Source organism: Eleutherodactylus coqui, chromosome 5, assembly GCF_035609145.1.
Source record: "Eleutherodactylus coqui strain aEleCoq1 chromosome 5, aEleCoq1.hap1, whole genome shotgun sequence".
NCBI classification, from domain to species: Eukaryota; Metazoa; Chordata; class Amphibia; order Anura; family Eleutherodactylidae; genus Eleutherodactylus; species Eleutherodactylus coqui.
In genome coordinates, this window is record NC_089841.1 from 45,828,177 (window position 1) to 45,847,038 (window position 18,862).

Genomic DNA, 18,862 nt, shown 5'->3' on the forward strand with positions numbered 1-18,862 from the left:
TAGTGGACGATTACAGTATAATTGTGTCTGCTCCTGGCAGCCGCTCCTGGGCGAAGAGTCAAGTAGAGGCTGGCAGCTGCGGCGAGCTGTCCTGCGGCCAGCTACAGTGCGAGGCTCATCCTCCCTCTTGATCCTGTTATTTGTTCTAGTAATACCGCTGCCAAGAGCGAAAAACCAGCCGGGCCCGGCGTGATCCGGTGTGTGTTTACTGCAGCCACCCTCCCCTATAGCCGAGAGTGTTTATGTAGTAGTAATCCTCTGCTTAACATCAATTATACACACGGCTATTATCTCCCTCCTCACTGTCATTACAGGGCATGGACTCTTCTCATTGTGGCCTTCTCCTTTATTTTTAACCCTTCCGTACTGCATTAGAAATAAGTGGCTGCTTTCTTCCAAACACAGCGCCACACCTGTTCACAGGTTGTGTGTGGTATTGCAGCCTAGCCTTCATATCAATGGAGCTGAGCTATAATTGCAGACATAACCCACGGACAGGTGTGGCGTTGTTTATGGAACAAGGCTGCCATGTTTTTCTAATCCTGTCCATCCTCCAAGGACTCTCATGTGCGTATTACGCGCGTGCATATTGCTTGCGTAATACGCGGTAACGATCTTTATATTACTTTCAATTGTGGCTCTCATACACAGCGTGGGATGGAAAGATCAGAGCATGCACTATCTTGGCGCGCATATTACGCATGCATACATGTCAAAGTAGTGTATGGGGATTGTCGGGACGAAGCAAGTACGCGATGCACCATGTAGGGCTGCGTGCGGGAGATACATACACGGTGCACTGTATCAAACAGTTTGTGACAGAGCTCTTAAAGGGGTTTTCTAAAGTCAATGGAAGCCGTCCAACCAATGGCCCATCCACAATTAAAATAGGGTGAAAGAAAAAGGATACAATATTCGAAAGGTACGTGTGGACGCTGTTTGGATTCCGCTGCAGGCTCCCGAAAGTGCAATTCGACCCGTCCGTGTTAGACCGGCCTCACTTGTATTTATTTTCTCTGTAACTGTCTACTGTCTTCTACATCAACTGCCCAGCTGGCACACAACTACGCCTGCAATACCCTGCAGCAATGCGGTTTTACTCTGCTGTAGAATAAATCCCCTAATGGCCATTTTATATCTATATATATAAAATTGAATGTATGCGTGTATGTCTGTATGCGTGCGTGCGTGCGTGCGTGTCTGTCTGTTTGTCCTTTTTGCGCTACTACACCATTCATCCGATCGCCATGAAACTTTGGGAAGTTGTTGAGTACACTCCTGGGAAGATTATAGGCATAGTACAACTATCCTATGATAATTGGCGCACGTGCGCAAGCGTCGACAGTTATGCCCCCCCACGTAGATCATTCGATTTCCATCATTGCCACTAATTTTCTCACTTCCCGATGTCGTAGAAACATGAAATTTGGCAGGAGCATTGATTATGTCATAAATAGGAAACGCTAATGGGTCCCAACTCCATTATTCAATTCTAAGCACCAAAGAATTAGCGTGCAAATTTTACGTACGGAATCTAATTCTCTCACTTCCTGATATATATAAATGAATGTATGTCTGTCTGTCTGTCCTTTATGCATTACTACACCATTCATTCAATCGCCATGAAACTTTGGGGAGTTGTTGAGTACACACCTGGGAAGGTTACTGGCATAGTACAACTATCCATCGTCGACAGTTATGCCCCCCAGACACAGATCATTTTAATTCCATCTCAAGAACAAAAACAAAAGGCATTACGAGCAACGGGATGAGTGTTCAACTACAAAATGATGCATCTGCCGAACGTTTCGCAAGACAATTGCTGCATATTGAGAATGCTGAGGTAAAATGAAAGCTGTGCTGTGATTGGTTGCTATTTCTTATACTGCTGAGGCAACATGAAAGCTGTGTTGTGATTAGTTGCTATATATTATACCGCTGAGGTAAAATGAATGCTGCGCTGTGATTGGTTGCTATTTTTCATATTGCTGAGGCAGAATAAAAGTTGCGCTGTGATTGGTTGTTATTTCTCTTACTGCTGAGGTAACATGAAAACTGCACTGTGATTGGTTGTTATATATTATACCACTGAGGTAACATGAAAGCTGCGCTGTGATTGGTTGTTATATTTTATACTGCTGAGGTAACATGAAAGCTGTGCTGTGATTGGGTGTTATATATTATAAAGCTGAGGTAACATGTAAGCTGCGCTGCGATTGGTTGTTATATATTATACCACTGAGGTAACATGTAAGCCGCGCTGCGATTGGTTGTTATATATTATATCACTGAGGTAACATAAAAAAGCTGCGCTGTGATTGGTTGTTATCTAGATATATAAAAACGAATGTATGTATGTCTGTCTGTCTTCGCAGCAACGCGCGATGGGTACGCTAGTATATATATATATATATATATATATATATATATAATATATATATATGGATATTAAAGGGTTACAGAGACATGAAAGATGTCCCTAAACATCCCCGAGTCATGTCAATGCAAATAAAGATTGGACAGGTCAGAGTCTCCCAATCTAGTACTATGTTTGCTCCCCCGAGATAAACAGCAGATGTGTGGAAGCCGCTTATCTCAGCATAGCTCACATGTATGTTCAACCAAGTAAATAATATATACTCAGTGAGGAATCTGTACGTTTGTTGGCTTTGGGTGTGTAACGGGGCAGGGTGGGGGGAGAGGGGTGGCCCCAACTAAAGAGGACACCAGGCCTGATACCTGGGGCTTCGGACCCCCCACCACCACCACCACCAATCTTAATGGGGTTGTCCAGTTGTAAACTACTGATGGCCTATCCTCAGCACAGGTCATCAATAGGAGATGGGCAGGTACCCCTGCAATCAGCTATTCCCGGGGTGTAATACCACCGCCCGCACCTCCACTTTAGATACATTTCATCTTGCTCTTGTAAGACCACAACCTTGGGAAACCGCAGAACCCCTGTGGAAATCCTATACCGTATAGGAATTTGGAAGCTGTCATGGGATGTAATTTAGGACAGGGGTGTAATGGTCTATTGACGTAAGGATGAATGGCGGACGTGCTGCAGTTCACGTGTCGCTGTATGTTGCGTAAAGCTTTCCCTCTTGCTGTAAATAATAATTTGGAGCTCCGAAGTATTTATGGCTTGCAGACGCTGATGACTACAACATGTACGTATAACAAGCCTCGTGTCTCTTGTATTGCAGACAAATCATTGCTCGCCCAGCCAGTCTTTGTGCTCGAGAAGAAGGATCGGCCCTTTAAGGTATGTGATTAATTGGCTGTTAGTAGGATGGTAAACGGTTCCGAACCAAAGTGAAGATTTGAAAGTTGCATTATTAACTGTGTGCGCACTGAAGTCATTGAGATCCTCGGCACGGAGTCACACGGCTTCTGAGTCACAATTGTTTTTAATACGACAGAAAAAAACTCCTTCTGTTTTCAATTTAATACGCTGCAGTAAACACCCCACGTGAGCCAAACATACTTGTGGCTCCGTTTTGTAAATTTTGACATCTACTCTGAATGGAGCTGTCTGTTATAGTCTTTGTTCTTTATCTGGGCCCAGACCGCCATGAAGATTTCTTCCAGTCATGACTCATTTCTGCATACTCTCCCCATCCAGCTGCTACCTTAAATGTCCCTCTCAGTACTCCCATAGTATTAGTGCCCCATATGTGGCCTCACCAAGTAATAATGCCCCTCTGTGGCTTAAGAAATAATGCCCCCTCTGTGGTCTAGCAAAGTAGTAATTTTCCTTTGTGGCCTAACAAAGTAACATTGCCCCCTTCGTGGCTCGAAAAAGTAATAATGCCACTTATGTGGTCCCACAAAGTATTATTGCCCCCTCTGTGGCCTAACAAAGTAACAATGTCCTCTCTGTGGCCTAACAAAGTAACAATGCCGCCTTCGTGGCTCCACAAAGTAATAATTCCCCCTCTGTGGCCTAACAAAGTAAAAATGTCCCCTTTGTGGCTCCACAAAATAATAATGCCCCCACAAAGTAATAATGACCCCCCTGTGGCTTCATATATTAATAATGCACCTTATGAACACACAAATTAATAATATCCCCTCTGTGTCCTTACCCCTGGCCAGTAGTAGCAGATCTAATTGAGACTGCTGTAGAACACCACTCGGCACCATCCAATGTATAGTCTGATGTTTCACCCATCTCCTGTTCTCAGTTCTGAAAACAGAAGAGACAGACTGTAGAGATGCACCATACACTGCACAGAGCCGTGTGGCGTCCATCAGTAGCACAAGTTAAGGGGGCTTGGTGAGTCCCCGGGTGGGACATGGGGGTGGTTCATTTAGCCCTGAATGCCCTGGCGCTCCGGTCCCATAGCAGCTGAGCAGAGGCGTAACTTGAAGCTGCTGGGCCCCAATGCAAAGTCTGGAACTGGGCCGTCAACTACAAAGCTTCATTGATAGTATTGGTTTGCAATATGGGGAAGAAAGACTTTATGGGCCCTCTAGGGCTCCTGGGCCCGGGTGTGACCACACCCTATGCACCCCCTATAGTTGCACCCATGCAGCCGAGTGTTCTGCCACCATTGGCAAAATATCACTAGGTGAGATGTGAAGAAGTATGACTACAGGATCAGACTACAAAGGGTGCGTTTGTAGTCTGTTACCATGGAGACACAGAGTTGTGAATAGGAATTGTAGTCACAAAACGGTAGATTTTTAATCAAAATTATTCGTAAAATTGCTTCATTTTTCAATTTTGATGCATTTTTTTTAATGAATAACATGATTTTATACAGAAGTCTACAAAACATTTCGTAACTCCTGAGGTTTTGGTTACATCTGCTTCCAATAACTTTCTTTGCAAGATTAGTATAGTCTGGCGACAGGATGTATCAGAGCCTGTTAGTAAACGGAGCCATCATAACTGTCATGACTCCATTATTAACATACAGCAAAGCACGGGTGTGAACAAAGCCTAATACAGTTTCATGCTTACTTTTCTGTTTTTGTCTTCATGTAGAGACATGCAGAAGATCAGACGGCGAGCGCAGAAAATAGTAAGTAACATCTCTTAAAATATGACATACGTCAGAGCTACAAGCAATGCAGAGAAGTTGGCATTAAATCACTTTTAACCCCTTAGTGACCACGCTATTGTGTTTTTACGTCCTGCCATTGCAGGACGTGTATGGAGGGAGATAGCGCTGCTATCTCCTTCCATACATCGCAGGTGTCGGCTGTTTATAACAGCCGACACCTGCAGGCAACAGCCCCATTCGGCCATGCGGCTGGCCGGGACTGTTAACCCTTTAAATGCCGCTGTCAGATCTGTTGGCGGCATTTAAATCCCCCGAACGCCCATAATGCCCCCCTGCGGTGAGATTGGGAGAGCCGTGCGGGTTTCATGGCAGCCGGGGTCCTTCTGAAAGACCCCAGGGCTGTCATGGCAGAATGCCTATCTAGCCATTCCCGTAGGGTGGCTTGATAGGCTGTCTGTCAGAATGCAGTATGATGTAATGCTATAGCATTACATCATGCTGCATAAGCGATCTAAGCATCGCTAGTTGTAGTCCCCCAGGAGGACTAAAAGAAAAAGTAAAAATAAGAACAATAAAGTTTTATTAATTATAAAAAAAAAAACTTTTGAAATATTGACAATAAAAACTAAATAATAAAACAAAAATACATATTTGGTATCGCCGCGTCCATAAAAGTCTGATCTATCAAAGTAATGCATTATTTACTGTGCACAGTGAACGTCGTCCGAAAAAATAAATTTAAAACGACAGAAATGCACTTTTTTGGTCACCCTGTTACCAAGAAAAAATCTAATAAAAAAGCAATCAAAAAGCCCTATGTATTCTAAAATGGTACCCACAGAAACAGGACGTACCGCACAAAATGAGCCCTCGTACAACTATATCGATGGAAAAATAAAAAAGTTATTGTGTGTATAAGATGGAGACTTAAAAAATTTAATATCTTTAAAAATATAAAAGCAGTACAGCAAAAAAAAAAAAAAAACTATACAAGTTTGGTATCGTAGTAATCGTACTGACCTCTAGAATAAAGATATCAGGTCATTTTTGTTGCAGTTTTTGCGCCGTAGAAACAGGACGCACTGAAAGATGGCAGAATGTTGTTTTTTTCACTTTTCTCCACTTGGAATTTTTCAGTACATTATATGGTACATTAAATAGTAGCATTGAAAACTACAACTCGTCCCGCAAAAAACAAGCCCTCATACAGCGACTTCGATGGATAAATAAAGGAGTTAAGATTTTTTAATAGGGGGGAGGGAAAAACTAAAATGGAAAATAGCAAAAAGGTGTGGTAACTAAGGGGTTAATGTATCATGATATTGAAAAAACGTGCTGCCAAGTAGACGGGCACTCCCATCTCCTGTATAAATGGTGGGATATGCTTATGGTTGGCACCAGGGCTACAGTGATTTTACACCTGGGCGGCAATGATTACACTGTAGGATGGCAGTGTCATCTGGCGATCACCAAAAATGCCCATCTTATGTCCTCCCCACAATTGTGGGTGCAAGAAACAGAATGCATACAGTGTGTATTCCTGGCCTATGGTGTGCAAACAGGAAATGATATCATGCGTCTGCAGCACCACCTATTGGAAGGCAGCCTCCTTATAAATCAACTTCTGGTAGAGGGTTGGACATTTTATTATAGGGAAACTACAGCAGGTGGCGCTGCAGAGGCATTATACCATCTCCAATTTGCATACTAATTTCCCAGAGGGGTATTGCATGGCCTATAAGTATCGCTAGACGTATTGGAAGCTCGATACAAGAAGAAACAGTACTCCTGCCATAACGCAGATGAAGCATGAACACAGCTTACCTCCTCGTCCTCTCTGCACGTCACAGAACATGCCCACAAAACTCCCCCATAGAAGTCAATTAATCATTTTTTGAGGTTTCTCATGACTGTGTTGCTGCTGTAAAGTAAATGTCTGGAAGTCCTGTTCAGAGTAAATGCTTGGGCAAGATGACCGCCTTCTGAATGAGTGCATATGACAATTTCCAATAAATCCATTGAAGTTTAACGCATGCTAGTTGTATTCTATGCAATAGTGGGGTCACAAAGGTCAGACCCCCAAAGTTGTTACTTTTATAACCTGTCTGAATGTAGCCCATACCTAACACAGATGAGGCCTGAATACCATTTACCTCCTGGCTGTCCCTAAACAATGATCTTAGCAGAGCATGCCCACAATACTCTCCCATAGAAGTCAATGGGTCATTTTTTGAGGTTTGTTAGGATCTACTTCAGAGCAAATCTCTGGAACTGCCATTTACAGATCAAAGTAGCAGCTCAGGCAAGTTGGCCGCCTCCAAAATAAGTGTGTTTGACTATTTCCGACAGGCCTATTGGCATTTTGGAGATGGACAGCGCATGCCTGTCCTGCCATTTAGATGTGAATGGGGACTGAGGGCCTCCCATTCTCTGCAATGGTAGGGTCCCAGAGGTCAGACCCACAACATCCTTACTTTTATAACCTGTCTGAAAGGGTTTGTTGTGGGACACCTCTTTAAGAAGAAGTATCAGTGGCTAAATACTGCTTTATGATAATGTACTTATTGTATATCCTTGTACTGTAGGTCTCTGTGTGCATCCCGAGAAGAGGTTCCGATCATCCTCATTCACGTTCAGGCCAACCCAGTCTTCTGCCGATACAGGTACCTTCTATATATATGTTTTCCCTTTCACGTAACTCTATATATATATATATATATATATTACTAAAAAAGTTAGTTTTTCCAATCTGGGAAGATTGGACTCTATTCACATTTGCGCCATGGCTTCAGTATATGGAAGCCATGCCGCTGTGCCATGCTGTAAAATGGATCAAAACGATGGCCAATATACACTATTACTGGAATCTAAAAGAGACAGAACTCCTGACGGAGGCCCCCAAACTCCAGAAGTCAGGCAGTGGCTTGTCCCCATGAAGTAAGCATGCAAGATCAACCATTTATGGGGCCATTGGAGAAATTAGCATTTTATTTATGACCGGCATTAGTCGGATCTGCTGACACATTACAGCCTTATTATGTAGAGGGTTGTATATGGCTTGACAGAAATCTGTTTTTTTCTCTGGAAATGGCACCACATCTTGTCCCTGGGCCATATCTCGTAATGCAACCCTACCCTATTAATATCAATGAGCTGAAAAATGAGATACAAACCATAGACAAGAGCGACACTTCCTGTTTCAGAGAAACCCAGCAGTAAGTTCAATTTCCCTGCAGCACCCACACAGGACAAATTAAGTATTACACCATTCCGGTTTAACTCAATGGGTTGTCCATTTAATGCATGAGCATACTGAGTCTTCCAGAAAGATGCAGCCACTGATTAGAGCCCTGAATAGGTACCTCTCCTCCTATTTATTAACTCGGTTCTCTAATAGGGTATTTGAAAGTGGGTTTTCTATATTGAACACCCCCTTGGATTGTAGATGCTGTCATGCTGCTCCATCCCTTAATAGACTCTGTTTCCTATGACACTCGTGCTCGCCGACGGCTGTTGCCATCCCTCTATAATACATTTTTCTCATTCTCTATCCAGATCGTAGTGTCTTACAGAAACGCGTCCGCTCGTCTTCCTTTACCCTGGTGACAAGCTTCCCTCCGACTCAGCCTGGTAAGCTTAACGTTAATGCCAGCAACAATGAGTGGCGCTGTGCAAGAATGTCGGCCAATCATATCATACATAGGGGAGAGGGGGACATAGCTAAGATTAAAATGAACTTCCCTTATGGCACTGGTTGACATTTTTGCACTATACCACATGCTGACACTTGGACTCCCGTCTTGACAGTATTTGTGGAGAAGAGCGCCCTTTGTAGGTTCTCACAGAAGGGGATTGAGCAGTGGCATAGCTATAGGGGGTGCAGAGATTCTATGAGAAGGCACATAGCAGGTGAGGACCCTATTACCGATCTTCCATTAAAGGGGCTTTACACCTCATGACATCTATGCCTTATATACAGGATACGGGATAAATGTCTAATTGCTGGAGATCTGACCACCAGGACCCCCAGCGATTTTGAAAATGGTGCTCCCGAATTCCCCATGAGAATGAAACAATGGTGCTTGCCTATGCTCAACCACCGCTACATTAATTTCTATGGGATGGAAGGAGATTGATGTGTTCGACCACTGTCCCATAGAAGTCAATGGAGTGGAGGTCACACATGCACACCACTGCTCTATACAAATGGAGCATTCTGGGGTGCCGTTCTCTGGATCACTAGGGTCCCAGCAGTCAGACCCCCACTGATTAGTAAGTTATATCCTTTGGATAGAGGATAATTTACCTTTTTAAGGCTCTATAATGGCCTCATGGGCTTCTTTTATGGCACAAAGGCCGATGATTCTCAACTTACGTTAACTTAGTATCATGATATGAACTGGACAGAGATCTCCTCTGATAGGAACTGGACAGAGATCTCCCCTTGAGGTTACAAGTTATTTTGCACTGATTTAATATGATCATTGGGAACACTGTCACTGCTGACAAGTAAAAAAGACCCCAACACACGCGGATAAACCCCTAGGAGATATTTTTGGGGCTGATTTTGGACTTGTAGACTCTTCCTCACCATTATCTCATCATGTTATTACAGTGCTGAAGAACAATGTGTTCATGCCTTCCTCACTTCTGCAGGAGCAGAGAAGTTGCGCAGATGCAGGTTTGTACCATCATCTCTGCTCATATATTATTCAGGCAGGGGCTGGGACTACTCTAGAATTCGCCGGACGGCAGATGCCGGAGGTTTTACATGGCAGATTATATTCTGGATCTCTCTGCCGATGATTTTACAGGGAAATGCTGGTCTTCAATCTTATAACTACTGACTTGTATATATCCAGTTATCTAAGGCTGGGGGTCATAGACATAAGATATGTATCTGTTGACCAATGGCAGATCCAGCTAAATTCCATGCTATTGGCTGAAGATGTGATGTCTTCAGTGGTTGTACACATAAGAATAACAGAAGATACTACAGCCCAAATTCCAAAAAAGTTGGGCTGCTGTGCAAAAAATAAAGAAATGTAAAGAAAAAAAAGAACACAATGATTTGTAAATCTCATCTAACCATATTTTATTCACAGTAGAACATGGAAAACATAAAAGGGGGAAAGGAGACAATTTTCCATTTCATTTAAAAAATTACCTCGTTTGATGGCAGCAACACATCTCACAAAAGTTTTACCAGGGCCATGTCTACCATTATGTAGCATCCCTTGCTCAGCATTGACAGTGCCTTTTAGGATGTGTGAGCTGTCCATGCCTTAGGCACTAATGCAACCCCATAGCATCAGAGATGCAGGCTTCTGAACTGTGTGCTGATAACAGGCAGGATGGTTCCCCTCCTCTTGAGTCCGCAGGGCACGGCATTCATGGTTTCCAAAAAGAATTTCAAAGTTTGATTCATCTGACCACAGAACAGTTTTCCTTTTTGCCTCAATCCATTATAAATGAGCATTGGCCCAGAGAAGATGCCGGCATTTTTAGTTTGTGTTGATATATGGCTTCTTCTTTACATGATACAACTTTAACTTGCATTTCTTGATTGCACGGTGAACTGGAAGTATTCCTGAGCCCATGCAATGATTTACATTACAGAATCATGCCTGTTTTTCATGCAGTGCTGCCTGAGGGCCGTAGATCTTAAGCATCCGATATTGACTGTCCGTTTTGTCCCTTGTGCAGCTGATTTTCATTAGTACCACTTACTTTTCCAGCCTTTTTTGACATCTGTCCAAAATTATTTGTCTCCTTTCCCCCTTCTGATATGTGTTCTATTGTAGATAAAATATGGTTATATGATATTTCCAAATCATTGAATTCTTTCTTTACATTTAACTACATTTTACACAGCATCCCATTAGGGATTCCGCAAGTACGTCTTAATAGGCAAACAATTATGGCAGCCCTGGGGGTCTTCAGAAAGCCCTGGCCCACCATGACACCACTGACTGTGGCTGATGCAGGCAGGTATCGCCTGTCAAAAGCTCCCAAGCCTGCCCCATTCAACAGCACATACAGCGACCATCTATATACATCCTAACTGTGTGGGGTACAGGCATTTAGGATGTATATAGCCGTATGTATGTGTGTCGGGAAGGGAGATAGATTCAGTTGTTGGCTTGAGGTTAGCTTAACTCATATGTCCCTATGGAGAGACACCAGTAGGGTGCACATAGATAAGACCACATACTGCATCGGTTTCTATCCAGGATGAACGATGAATGCTTCTTTTCTGCACACTTATCAAAACTAATCAGAATACGTTGAATCACAGCTAGTACTTACCTTGCCAGCGCCTTACCCATCTAATACACAAGAAAAGTGCATGAAAACTAATTGGAAAAAACACATTTTGCAGGAAAGGTACACTCCAGAACAGTGCTGCAACCAGCGACCCTGCTGCCTCCGCCAACAACCGCCTGCGGAGATGTGCAGAATACAGAAGCTGCCGCCATCTTCACCAGACAGGAAAATAAGGTAATGTTATATTCTATGTTCCAAGTTCTCACCAGTTTCAAGATCGCTGCTTGTTGTCACTGAATATAAACTATACAGCTTGGACCCCCGGATTGATATATTGTAGCAAACTATCAGCACAGCGCATAGATATTACTGATATTACCTAAATCCTCAACTTGATACGATTGCAATCAGTCCTATGGTCGTACGGCTCTTCAGTCATTAAGCCTAAGCAAGAATGTCTTCATCAATGGACAGCAAGCAGAGATCTTGAATGTAATAAGAGATGGTGAAAAGAACAAACCATATTAAGTATTTATTCTATGACATCACAAAACGTAATTAAGAATATAATTGCGTTTATGCAACGCATTTCGGCGATACAATGTCGCCTTTCTCAAGCATCCTTAAGAAGGGCGTGACAGTCGTGTCGGTTGATTTCCCTTAATATACATTTCTTGTGAGCGCGGATTTTTTTAGTCTTTTCACCATCTCTTGTAAAAATACCAAAAACTGCCATCTTTGGATTTTTCCTGCTGCTCTCCTATCTTTTGGATGCATTTGTGCACAAGATCCGTACCTTCTTACAGGCTTCAATTGAAGCTAGTCATCCACACCGACTGAGTTGCCTGAAGGCACTATCCCATTATACAATTTATGTCTTACTTGAACGTAATAAGGAATTAAAACACATTATATACATAGAAGGCTATCAGAAAGTTGCAGAATTTACCATTATACAATGATTATGAAAATTACACTATTTGAGAATTTGGAGTTAATAACAGAGGGTCTCCCATTCAGGAGTCTTGAATCAGGACCCTCATCTTTAGAGTCTTGCTTTGGAGGACTCAATAATGGAACTCAATTTGCATCATGTAATTCTTAATTTCTCCGGTGGTGGTTAGTGATGAGCGAGCATACTCGCTAAGGGCAATTGCTCGAGTGAGCATTGCCCTTAGCGAGTACCTGCCCGCTCGAGACAAAAGGTTCGGGTGCCGGCGGCAGGTAGGGAGCTGCGGGGGAGAGCGTGGAGGAACGGAGGGGAGATCTCTCTCTCCCTCTCTCCCCCCCGCTGGCTGCCGCTACTCACCGCTCCCCCGTGCCGGCACCCGAACCTTTTCTTCCGAGCGGGCAGGTACTCGCTAAGGGCAACGCTCGCTCGAGCAATTGCCCTTAGCGAGTATGCTCGCTCATCTCTAGTGGTGGTGCTACAGGAGATATGAATGCTTTTTGATCAGTTCCCCCCATATTAGTTGATTGTTGGGGTACCCCAAAGCAGAGTAAGTCTAATAAAAAAAAGAATTGCCCAAAGTGCACAACCCTTGTATGGTAAAGCTCCAAGTTTGAACCATTGTGTTGAAGTGTTCCCATAGGGGTTTCTACTGCCCTGTGGGATTACATCAGGGGGTTCCGTCACAACTGTCGAAAACAGCATTGTGATGAAACCCCCGGAAGAGGTAGGAACAGAACTATTCACTATCATTAGTAGAATAGGCAAATGGAAGCCTTGTAAAACGGATACCAAAATGGTGTCCATTTCACTAATGACAGTGAATGGAGCCGTTCGAGGGTTCCATCACAATGCTGTTTTTGGTAGCTGTAACAGAACCCCCTGATGTAATCCCACGGCATAGTAAAAAGATGCTAAGGGAACGTTCTCTAAGTATGGTTTCTACAAGCTCAGTCTGCACCTCGAGGTGGCTTACAAACCTGACTACAGTTTCCTATTCATTTTGACAGGCGCATGAAGTAAAAAGCAACACTCCAGTAATCAATGTCAGTCAGCCAAAATCTTCCCCTGGATCTGCATGCATCTTAGGCATCGAAACAAGGTGAGAAAAGTAGTAATCAGCGTACTTTTGGAAAGTTTGGTTCAGCCAGCTAGTTCATTTTCGGCAAGAAGTTCAGTTCAGTCCGAATGAGTTCAGTTCGATTCACATTGGAACTTCACCAGAACCCCTAAAACTGGTGTATAACCCTGTCAAAGAGCCATGAAAGCCCTTTATAACACTTTTAGACCACATAGCAGGATCTATAACTACTGATGAGCGGTTTTTAAGGCAAGGTTCATGAAGAAAAAAAAGTTAAAAGATGATTAAAAAGAAGAAAGAAGGAATAAGGAGATTCTTTTTCATTCTTCTCTTCTTCTTTTTCCTTCTGCTTCTTCTTATTTTTTCTTCCTTCTTTTTCCTTCTGCATCTTCTTCTTAGTTTTTCTTCCTTCTTCTTTTTGCTTCTTCTTCTTTTTTTAGCGGGTTCGGGCAAGACAAAAAGCCCAAAATTCGGACTCTCATCGAACTTTTAGCAAAGTTCAAGCTAAAAAAGGGTTCCGCTGTTTCAGTTCGCTCAACACTAGAGAAAAGCAAGCAGCGGGTGACAGCCACATCCACCCCTCTGTCTATGTACGCTCAGCTCAGTTTATGGGTGCCGGGAGGATACCTTTTCAACCGTCAGCTATCTATTGTGTATGGCCAGAAATATTAAGGCCCACATAGACATTACAGATTAGTCATCTGAACCCTCTGATCTCAGCAGGGCTGGAAAACTCTCTGATGTGTATAGGGTTCACTTATCATTCACGCCTGACTCTTTTGTGTCCTGGGAGATAAGCCAGCACAAGAGCGGAATATTCATATGTGTGTGGGAGATTGGGGGAAACAAAACAGTTGGTGGATCCCATTGAAAGTGGCAGGTTATGTACTTCCTCATCCATATACTCTAGCAGTCACAGAGTCTTTACTATGTTCCTTGCCCAAGAGCAATTCTGTAATCTCAAATTCTGGCACCAGATATTCCCGTCTCACTGGAGACAGGCTGGGCTATAGATAAACAGTCACATATGCAGATTTCACCACTAGTTCATATAAAGTTCAGTAAGGAAAGAGGAAGTTCAGTGCTAAAAAGATTCACCTAAGACAACCGGAAAAAAATCCAGTCATTGCCTTAATCTGCGATTTTATTGCCTTTTTTGCCCCAACACATGTATAGGAAGCCTTGTAGAAATCTAGTAAATAAAACAAGATCCCATGTCCTCCTCCATCCTCCCACTCAACATCTTGGAAGAGGCTTAAAGTGACCTTCTGGTTCTGGACAGTGGCCGCATTGCTTTTCGGACTATCTGATGCACACTGATGGACTTTGCTTGCACTTAAAAGTTACAATAAATGTATAAATGCCTGATACAAGTAAGCAGGAGTTAATCTTTCCCCACTGTTTGTATAGCTGATCATACCCATTGGATGTATATGTCAAACCCACCAATTACATGTCCTACAGCAGACAGGGCAAAGGGGGGAGGCTCCTGCTGCAGCCACTTGTCCTACAGACCGTATCCCAACCATCCCAGATCCAGCATGACAGTCGCAGATTTTGGGCATTGTTCCACTGTCCCAGGAAGGCCTGTGTATGTCCAGCTGTCATCTCAAACCTGGCCTTCTTGCTCTGCTCGCTGCATCCGTAGTTGTCACACTGGGCCTGACATAAGAGCACAAGATGTAATGTCTGTTGGTGCACACAACATCACCATCAGGACCCACCACAGCGGCTGCAGAGACCAGAGCTGGAAGGATGGGTTGGAGATCGGAATGGGACATGCACCAGCCTCATCAGTATTTAGGATTAACCCTTGCCATGATGATCATCATCATCATGCTCCTATAGGGGTATCAGTATGGAGGTGCTCTTAATGCATCTCATTATAAAAATGTGCATATAGTATTGTATTTTTTTTCTTGGGTGGGGCACAAAGGAGGCATCATATTTTATGGGAGACACTAAAGAAGCATCACCAGGGGTATCTTTTCTGTATGGGGGCACTAAGGGGGCATCACTGGCGGTAGCTTTTCTATGTGGAGGTAACATGGGGGCATCTTTACTAAGCGGGGGTTATGAAAACGCGTGGGAGACATCAACAGGGGCACTTTTTCTGTGTAGGTGCACTAAGGGGCATTCTTTGTTGTCTGGCAGCATTACTAATGTAAAGGGATATTTATCTGTGCTCAGTGCCCTAAGGGGGTATTTTATTGTGGTGGAGGTACTAAGGGGACATTCTTTGTGAGGGAAGCACTAAAGAGGCATCGTTACTTTGTAAGAGGCACTAAGAGGGCACCATTACTGTGAAGGGGCGCTATTACTCTATGCCACACAAAAAGGACAGTATGGACATTCGTGGTGTACAAAAGGACATTATTACTATGTGTAAATGCAAAGGAGACAGGGCCACAGGCAGAGGTATTGTCCCTCACTTCATGCTTTGCGGGTTTGGAGATATGCTTGCACACATGGGGAGCATTGCTGAGCTCCTGAGACAAGAGTGCTAGGATTTTTTTTTTTCTTGGGCATTTTCTCTGTTTAGTGTTTCTTTAAAGAGTGGCTCAACAACTTGCCTGAAACATTGGGGGGGAAGGCTCCTGCCACAGCAAGCTGCCTCCCAGCCAGAGACAACACAGCAGATGCCTTCTTTTTACCTAAACCTAATATCTCACATACAGTAGGATGCCAGAGGTGTAGGAAGAGAAGGAGGTCAATAGATGGGTTTTAGTGTCCCCAATACTATAACTGTACATGAAATCTCCTGCCTGGTAAGCGTTGTGGGGTTCTGCTGCCTTATTTGGGGTTTTGGCTATTATTCTAACCACAATCCTCTCGCTGTTCTAGGATGCGGCCCTCTGAGCAAATATTCATGACACAAAAATACAATGTGGATTTTGTCTTCGGAGAGAACATGGAGAGACGAGTCATGGTGAGTTCACGGCAGACGGAAAATGGTATACAGAATGGGATTTTATGTTCTCAGGAAAGGAAGATGTAATTACAACTAATTTAGCTCCTGGATATTATGCCTGATGATGTGAGGGAGAAAGCAGATTTTTGTTTGCTTTTGTTTTCAATGATTGTTGTAAGATATTCTTTAGTACATACAGATTTGTTGTGAGATGGAAAGTTCTACTTTCTGAAATCAATATATCTCTCTCATATCTATCTATCTATCTATCTATCTATCTCACTCATATCTATCTATCTCACTCATATCTATCTATCTATCTCACTCATATCTACTTATCTATCTATCTCATATCTATTATCTATCTGTCTATCTATATCTCTCATATCGATGTATCTATCTATTTATCTCATATCTATCTATTTATCTCATATCTATCTATCTATCTTCTATCTATTTATCTCATATCTATCTATCATCTATCTATTTATCTCATATCTATCTATCTATCATCTATCTATTTATCTCATATCTATCTATCCCATATCTATCTATCATCTATCTATTTATCTCATATCTATCTATCTCATATCTATCTATCTATCTATCTATCTATCTATCTATCTATCTATCTATCTATCTATCTATCTATCTATCTATCTATCTATCTATCTATCTATCTACCTCATATCTATTTATCTCATATCTATCTATCCCATATCTATCTATCTATCTATCTATCTATCTACCTCATATCTATCTATCCCATATCTATCTATCTATCTACCTCATATCTATCTATCCCATATCTATCTATCTATCTATCTCACTCATATCTATCTCATACACTTTCCTGCCAAAAGTAATTGGACACCTGGGCAAGAATCAATAGCAATTATTTCCATATGTTAATACTTATTGGGGCCCCTTTGGCCCTAATGACATGGGATACCCTCTGTGGCATATTTTCTACTAACGGCTGAAACACTTCAGCTGGTATTTTCCTCCAGTCATCCTGCAAACATCTGGCCAGTTATCTGAAAGAAGACGCATCAGCCCATCTACAGTGGTGCAATGGAAGAATGCTTTATAGAGTGACAAATCACACTATTGCATCTTCACATCAGATGTCTGTACCTGGTGTGGAGGGCGCCTGGGGAACATCTTCTACGCCATCAAATCCCCATTGCTAAAGAAGCCAACTCTGGACATGACTGATGCTGCCAACTACCGACCCATCTCTAATCTCCCCTTCATCTCCAAACTACTAAAATGCCTGGTTTACTCCGGCCTTGTAAGCTATCTATCAGAGCACTCTCTCCTAGACCCCCTACAGTCTGACTTCTGACCTCAACACTCGACAGAAACTGCCCTTACAAGGGTATCCAATGACCTACTGACAGCCAAATCGAGGGGCGATTACTCCCTACTGATCCTCCTCGATCTCTCCGCAGCATTTCACACTGTTGACCACAAACTCCTCCTCAGTATGCTTCGCTCCATGGGCCTAAAGGACATTGCCCTCTCCTGGTTCTCCTCCTACCTATCTGACCGCTCTTTCAGCGTCTCCTTTGCTGGCTCTACCTCCCCTCCTCTTCCCCTTGCTTTCCCCCCTCCTTTTCTCTATCTACACAGCCCCTATTGGACAAACCATCAGGAGATTTGGCCTCCAATACCACCTGTATGCTGATGACACCTAGCTATACACGTCTTCCCGTGACATCTCTGCACCCTTCCTCCAAAACATCACCGACTGTCTGTCCGCTGTCACTAACACTATGTCCTCTCTCTACCGAAAACTAAACCTCTCTAAAACTGACTTACTGGTATTTCCACCCTCCACTAACCGACCTCATCCTGACATCTCCATCTTAGTGTGTGGCACCACCATAACTCCTAGACAGCATGCCCGCTGCCTTGGGGTCATATTCGACTCTGATCTATCATTTACCCCCTACAGCCAATCTCTGGTCCAAACATGTCAGCTGCACCTCAAGAACATCGAAAGAATCCGCTCTTTTCTCACTGTGGACACGTTAAAAACGCTTACTGTTGCCCTCATCCACTCCCGGCTCGATTATTGCAACTCGTTTCTGATCGGCCTCCCCCACGCCAGACTCTACCCTCTCCAATCCATCCTGAATGCGGCAGTCAGGCTCATCTTCCTGTCCAGCCACTACTCGGACGCCTCTGTCCTGTGCCGGTCACTGCACTGGCTGCCCGTTAAATACAGAATTCAATTTAAACTCGCTACCTTTATCCAGAAAGCCCTCCACAGTGCAGCGCCCCCCTATATCGCCTCCCTCATCTCAATCCATCAACCGGCCCGGGCTCTCCGCTCTGCTAACGAAACCAGACTGAGTGCCTCTTTAATTCGAACTTCTCATTCCTGCCTCCAAGACTTCTCCAGAGCAGCACCGGTCCTCTGGAACGCACTACCAAAGGCTACCCGAGCAATCCAGGACTCGCAGAACTTCAGGCGTGCTCTAAAAACGCACCTCTTCAGGGAGGCATACCGCATTCCCTAAACAAACCCCTCTCTACTCCACCTGATAACATGCTCCCTGACCTACTGACTGCAATCCCTGCTAGCTGTCATAAACCGCTCCTACAGTCATACCGATTCTGCCGTCACACGG

The 18,862-nt window shown here is 43.5% G+C and overlaps 1 protein-coding gene across 4 annotated transcripts in view; it reads left to right on the forward strand.

Moving 5' to 3' along the window:
* RANBP3L (RAN binding protein 3 like) overlaps positions 1-18,862 on the forward strand; it is a 62,463-nt gene that overhangs the window by 11,327 nt on the left and 32,274 nt on the right. For all 4 annotated transcript variants that reach the window (XR_010792784.1, XM_066602420.1, XM_066602423.1 and 1 more), the window contains exons 2-9: positions 3,210-3,268; positions 4,997-5,033; positions 7,601-7,678; positions 8,571-8,645; positions 9,631-9,696; positions 11,398-11,516; positions 13,242-13,333; positions 16,157-16,241. Coding sequence is in view for 3 of the 4 variants with exons in the window: in XM_066602420.1 (XP_066458517.1) it covers positions 3,210-3,268; positions 4,997-5,033; positions 7,601-7,678; positions 8,571-8,645; positions 9,631-9,696; positions 11,398-11,516; positions 13,242-13,333; positions 16,157-16,241 (611 nt within the window). In the remaining variant the exon portion in view is untranslated. The remainder of the gene's footprint in view (positions 1-3,209; positions 3,269-4,996; positions 5,034-7,600; positions 7,679-8,570; positions 8,646-9,630; positions 9,697-11,397; positions 11,517-13,241; positions 13,334-16,156; positions 16,242-18,862) is intronic.